Here is a 6,526-nt window from a genome sequence, read left to right on the forward strand (position 1 = left end):
AAAAAAAAGACTATCATACACTCAGAGCATTTATGCAGACCCTAGGCCATGCCTTGCCCCTCCCCTCTTCAAGAGACCCGCCCAAAATCACAAGACCCCGCCCCCAGGCTCTTGCCTTTACAAGACTCCACCCCAGGATTCAGATCCCTGTTGGTGGAATCCCTAGCTTCCCAGTGGTTCAGAATACTGATCTCACAGGGTTCTGCTCTAGAATCGGAGCTGAGGGTGGCCTTAGAAAAATCTAGAACATGGCCGGGTGCAGTGGCTCACACCTGTAATCCCAGCATTTTGGGAGGCCTAGGCGGGTGGATCACCTGAGATCAGGAGTTCGAGACCAGCGTGACCAACAAGGTGAAACCCCATCTCTACTGAAAATACAAAAATTAGGCCAGGCGTGTTGGCAGGAGCCTGTAATCCCAGACACTCGGGAGGCTGAGGCGGGAGAATCACTTTAACCCGGGAGGCAGAGGTTGCAGTGAGCCAAGATCGTGCCACTGCACTCCAGACTGGGCGATGGAGCAAGAAAAACAAGAAAAATCCAGGACCCAAGTCGAACATCCTAAGTGGGCAGGGCTTCAGGGTGGCAGCCACTGCGAGTGGGCCTGCTTCGAAACCCCAAGCTCCAGTCTTCCTGCAGACGTGGAAGCGGAGGAGGACCCATCGCCCTGTGCATCTTCGGGATCCGGGCGTGCATGCACTATGAACCAGACTGAGTGCCGCGGGCGCTGGCCAGGGCCCAATGGAGGCATCACCAACTTTGACAACTTCTTCTTTGCCATGCTGACAGTGTTCCAGTGTGTCACCATGGAAGGCTGGACCGACGTGCTCTACTGGGTGAGGCAGACTGTGGGCACACAGCTTGGAGGCTGCACCTGCCTTTCCTCCCTGACACTCAGGCAGGAGTGTCTGCCTAGCCTGAGGGATGCATGCCTTTTCTCTCCCCAGATGCAAGATGCCATGGGGTATGAACTGCCCTGGGTGTACTTTGTGAGCCTTGTCATCTTTGGGTCCTTCTTCGTCCTCAACCTTGTGCTTGGCGTCCTGAGTGGGTGAGGGACCTAGGCACTCCCTGCTTCCCACCCCTCAGCCACTGCCCTCTTCTTTGTGGCTGACAAACTCCTAGGCATCCTTTAAAACCCATCTGAAATACTCCTTCATTCAATCATGAGCATCTATTGTATGTGAGGCACCATTTTAGGAATGGAACAAAAGACAAAAATCTCTGCCTTCCTGGTATTACACTCTGATGGAGAGAGACAGAAAATAGCAACATATGCAATAAAATAAGTGTGTGCGTTTATATGTTGGCACACACATATATGTAGTGTTTTATATGGAATGTGTACTGTGGAAAGAAAGGAAAGATAAAAGATAAGAATGGAGAGATCTTGTAATTATAAACAGGGATGTAAGGAAAGGCTGTCTTAATAAGTTGTTATTTAAGTAAAAATGTGAAAGAGGCCAGGTGCAGTGGCTTATGCCTGTAATCCCAGCATTATGGGAGGCCAAGGCAGGAGGATGGCTCTGGGTCAGGAGTTTGAGACCAGCCTGTGCAATATAGTGAGACCTTATCTCTACAAAAAATGAACAAAAATAGCTGGGCATGGTGGCGAATGCCTGTAGTCCTAGCTACTTAGGAAGCTGAGGGGGGAGGATCGCCTGAGCTCAGGACACTGAGGCTGCAATGAGCTATGATCACACCACTGCACTCCACCCTGAGTGACAGAGTGAGACCCTGTCTCTGGGGAAAAGAAAAAAAGAGAGCGATGAGGGAGTGTGTGATGTGGTTATCTGAGGGAAAATCGTTCCAAGCAAAGAGAACGGTCAGTGCAAAAGCTCTGAGGCTAGAATGTGCTTGACATATTCACAGAGCAGCTAGGATGCTAGCGTGGGCGGAGTGATGAAAGCAAGGTGTTCGGATTGGCTCCTCCCCCTAACCCTCTATCCTCCTCCCTCAGGGAGTTCTCCAAAGAGAGAGAGAAAGCAAAAGCTCGTGGGGACTTCCAGAAACAGCGGGAAAAGCAGCAGATGGAGGAGGACCTGCGGGGCTACCTGGACTGGATCACTCAAGCCGAAGAGCTGGACATGGAGGACCCCTCCACTGACGGCAACCTTGGTTCTTTGGCTGAAGAGGGCCGGGCGGGCCATCGTAGGCGACTCCAATCTGGGCCATTCCCTGCATGCCTTATACGTGGTCTGCCCTCCTGAGACCCACCCAGGCCTGATCTGCAGCAACTCTAGTCCCAGCCCCCGAGTTATGGCTCAAAATGAGAATCAAAGACTCCAAATGACATGCCTACCTTAAACATGGCCCGAACCCTGCCCCCAGTATGTCCTCCCTAATTGTCCTTTCTCTCCCTGCAGGGTCACAGCTGGCCGAGCTGACCAATAGGAGGCGTGGACGTCTACGCTGGTTCAGTCATTCTACTCGCTCCACACACTCCACCAGCAGCCATGGTGGGGGTCCAGCCAGGCTGGGGTGGGGGTGGGTAGGCAGAGGTGAGAGCCAAAGGTTGGACCTCGGGGTCTCAGGTCCTGACCACTATCCCCACCTTGCCTACAGCCAGCCTCCCAGCCAGTGACACCGGTTCGATGACAGAGACCCAAGGCGATGAGGATGAGGAGGAGGGGGCTCTGGCCAGCTGTACACGCTGCCTGTGAGGGCCCCCAGCCCCTGACCCAGCCCAGAAGCCAGTCCAAACCCTGACCCTAATTCTTTCTTTAGCCTCAAGCCTTGACTTCAGTCCTTGATCTCTGGCCCCAGCCACTGACTCCCCCTCTGCCCTGTGTGACACCCACCTCCCATCCCCCCTCTTTTTCAGAAACAAGATCATGAAAACCAGGATCTGGTGAGTTGGGAAAGCTGTGTGAATCCTTGACTCCAAGACTTTGAGACCCCCTCCACCTCCAAGCCCTCATGACCTTTGGGATCCCCCACATGAGATCCCCAGGGCAGGCTTAGGTAGGTGATCTCAGCTGGTGGGCTTTCCTTCCCCTAGCCGCCGCCTCCGCAGAACCAACCGGGTCCTTCGGGCGCGCTGCCGTCGGGCTGTGAAGTCCAATGCCTGCTACTGGGCTGTGCTGTTGCTTGTCTTCCTCAACACGCTGACCATCGCCTCTGAGCACCACGGGCAGCCTGTGTGGCTCACTCAGATCCAGGGTACACCCCCAGCCTGCCAGCCATCTCCCCCCGCCTCCTATTCCTTCTATGCCAGAAGCTCAAATCCAGGACCTCTAGGGTACCTCAGCCCCCAAAACACTGCCTTCCCCACCCCCAAATAAATGCAGAGCCCTTAGCCTGCCCCATCCCACCTTGTAGCTTACACAGGTAGCACCTGCTATGTGCCTCAAGCTCCATTCTCAGCACCTTTCTTTATGTGTACTGACAATTTCTTCACCACAACCTTATGCGAATTAAATACCAAGGCACAGAACACTGAGTACCAAGGCACTGAGGGGTTAAGCGACTAATCCTAGGACTCAGCTAGTGAGTGGCAGAACCAGAATTAGAACCCAGGCAGCCTGACTCCAGAATCCAGGCTCTCAACATCTCACTGTCTGGACAAGTTCTCCGCATCTACAAAATGGAGATGATAGATAGTTGTATCAACTTCATGGCGCAGTGAAGAGGATTAAATGATGTAAGGTGAAAACTGCTTAGGACACTGTATGGCCCACTATATAGCTAACACTTTATAAGGGTAGGCTCTTACTATTACTCATTATAATCTCAGCTTCCACCTGAATACTGAGCACATTTCTAACCCATAACCCACAAACCAGCACCACTCTCAAAGAAACCCTAGACTCTAATTCTACTTATGAATTGGGGACTTCCTAGACTCACAGGTGCTGACTCTGGCCCCTCCACCCCATCTCCAAGCCCCTCAAAACTTCACCTACTCTGACCTACAAACCCATCCTAATCCCTAGCCCTAAGCCTTCCCTCAGCCAGCACCTGGCCTGATACCAGCTACCCTGGGTCACCCCATGGTCCCTAGTTACCCCCCACATGTCATCACAGAAACTGGCCAGGCCAATCACTCCCACCCCTCTCCCCACAGAGTATGCCAACAAAGTGTTGCTCTGTTTGTTCACGGTGGAGATGCTTCTCAAGTTGTATGGTCTGGGCCCCTCTGCCTATGTCTCTTCCTTCTTCAACCGCTTTGACTGCTTCGTGGTCTGTGGGGGCATCCTGGAGACCACCTTGGTGGAGGTGGGTGCCATGCAGCCCCTGGGCATCTCGGTGCTCCGATGTGTGCGCCTCCTCAGGATCTTTAAGGTCACCAGGTGTGTATCGAGGGGGGGGAAAGACTAGGGCCGTAAACACAGCTCCAACAGCCCCCCACCCAAGCTCCAATGATAACTTCATCTGCTTCGCCATTCATTGAGCAGACATCCATTGAGTGTCTACTGCGTGCGAGGTGCTCTGCCAAGCCCTAGGGAAACACCAGGAATCAAAGCAGACACAAGTTCCTGTCTTCATCCACTGGGGAGAATGTCTACTCCATTCCCATCACCTTTCTCAACCTCAACTCCTGCTCTAACGTTTTTCCCCAACTCCGTCTCCAATTTCAATGCCATACTCATTCCCAGCCCAAACCCATCCCAACCCCAATGACAATACCATCTCTGATCCCAACCACAGGTCACCTATGAGCCCATTTACAACCCTAGCACCCATTTCCAAGCCCAACCCCATCTCCCACCTTATCCCTAACTCCCAGCCCCATCCCCGTCACTAACCACCACCCATAATGCCATCCTCAATCCCCAGACACAACCCCCATGTCCCTAACCCCTTACCATCACCCTCTCGTCAACTGCAACTCTATTTCCAGCCTCAGCCTGTCTCACCCCATCCCCTCTTCTATCCAAATGCTCCACCACAACTTATCCTTAACTCCATCTCCAGCCCCAAATACATCACAACCCCATCCACAACATCAGGCCTAGTCCCAACCTGAAACCCAATTTTAGCTTCACCAACTTCCATTAAACCTCCATCCTAACCTCATCTCCCAATCTCCCATTATACCCCTAACCGCAGCCATAATCCCAAACTCAACTTTCCCCCACTTCTTACTCTCATCTCACCCCAACTCCAAAATCATTTCTAACCCTGACACCAAAGCCTATTTGAGCCCCACCTGCCCAGGTGCATCCCAAGCTGCAGCCCTGCCTTGGCTCCTGACGCTCCAATGGACATGGCATCGACCCCGCCCCCTTTCATTTCTGCTGCAGACACTGGGCATCTCTGAGCAATCTGGTGGCATCCCTGCTCAATTCAATGAAATCCATCGCATCCTTGCTGCTTCTCCTTTTCCTCTTCATCATCATCTTCTCCCTGCTTGGCATGCAGCTGTTTGGGGGCAAGTTCAACTTTGACCAGACCCACACCAAGCGAAGCACCTTTGACACGTTCCCCCAGGCCCTCCTCACTGTCTTTCAGGTGGAGTCTGGAGACCCTGGGATGGTTGGGTCGGGGGTCCCTGGAGTTGGAGGGGGTTCAAGAGCTCCACGGTGACTTCCCACCCCTAGATCCTGACAGGCGAGGACTGGAACGTGGTCATGTATGATGGTATCATGGCGTATGGTGGTCCCTTCTTCCCAGGAATGTTGGTGTGCATCTATTTCATCATTCTCTTCATCTGTGGCAACTGTATCCTTGGAGCTTTGTGGGGCTGAATGATGGTGAAGTGGGGGCGGACAGGGAGACCTGGGTGGTCTATAGGCAGGCTGCTTCTCCAACCTTTGCAGCCTAAGCTCATCCCAGACATCCTATTGAACGTGTTTCTTGCCATTGCTGTGGACAACCTGGCCAGTGGAGATGCAGGCACTGCCAAGGACAAGGGCGGGTGAGATCTGGCTCCACCCCTAACACAGTCTCTCTCTGGGGTCCCTGACTGGGAATCCCTCAAGACACCCACACCACCAGAGATGCCTCTAGTCACCCTGGTAATCCCTATCTCCAGATACAATCTGCCAGTCCTCATTCATTCAGCATGTGTCTATTAAGTGCCTACTCTCTTCCCGGTCCTATTGTAGATACTGAGGAGACAGCACCGGTCAAGAGGCAGACAGAGTCCTTGCCTTCATGGAACTAATATTCTAGTTGGGGAAGACAAGAAAAACATAAACAGATGAATATATAATATATGTTAATAATATGTAATAAAGAGAAATTGGCTGGTCCGAGTGCAGTGGTGTTTACAACTAATTGATCACAACCAGTTACAGATTTCTTTGTTCCTTCTCCACCACTCCTACTGCTTCACTTGACTAGCCTTTTAAAAAAAGAGAGAAATAAAATAGAATGAAAGGATAGCAAGAAATGAAGATTGTTCTTTGAGGTTAAAGTTGGCAAGGAAGCTGTCCACGAGAAAGTGACATTTCACCAGATACTTGAATGCAGTGAGGGAGTGAGCCATGCAAATATCTGGGGGAAGAGTATTCAAGGAAGGGGAGTGGCAAGTGCAAAGGGGGGGTGCTGTTTTTAGCACTTCTTTTTTTTTTTTTTTTTTTT

At 52.0% G+C, this 6,526-nt stretch overlaps 1 protein-coding gene across 4 annotated transcripts in view; it reads left to right on the forward strand.

Annotated features, from left to right (window-relative positions):
- Window positions 1-6,526, forward strand: part of CACNA1F (calcium voltage-gated channel subunit alpha1 F) — a 27,597-nt gene that overhangs the window by 3,863 nt on the left and 17,208 nt on the right. For all 4 annotated transcript variants that reach the window (XR_005197677.1, XM_037733360.1, XM_037733361.1 and 1 more), the window contains exons 7-17: window positions 638-834; window positions 946-1,049; window positions 1,959-2,116; window positions 2,365-2,457; window positions 2,564-2,657; window positions 2,823-2,849; window positions 3,000-3,160; window positions 4,065-4,290; window positions 5,245-5,452; window positions 5,542-5,662; window positions 5,777-5,858. Coding sequence is in view for 3 of the 4 variants with exons in the window: in XM_037733360.1 (XP_037589288.1) it covers window positions 638-834; window positions 946-1,049; window positions 1,959-2,116; window positions 2,365-2,457; window positions 2,564-2,657; window positions 2,823-2,849; window positions 3,000-3,160; window positions 4,065-4,290; window positions 5,245-5,452; window positions 5,542-5,662; window positions 5,777-5,858 (1,471 nt within the window). In the remaining variant the exon portion in view is untranslated. The remainder of the gene's footprint in view (window positions 1-637; window positions 835-945; window positions 1,050-1,958; window positions 2,117-2,364; window positions 2,458-2,563; window positions 2,658-2,822; window positions 2,850-2,999; window positions 3,161-4,064; window positions 4,291-5,244; window positions 5,453-5,541; window positions 5,663-5,776; window positions 5,859-6,526) is intronic.

The sequence above is a fragment of the Cebus imitator genome, unplaced genomic scaffold, assembly GCF_001604975.1.
Source record: "Cebus imitator isolate Cc_AM_T3 unplaced genomic scaffold, Cebus_imitator-1.0 Scaffold520, whole genome shotgun sequence".
NCBI lineage: Eukaryota > Metazoa > Chordata > Mammalia > Primates > Cebidae > Cebus > Cebus imitator.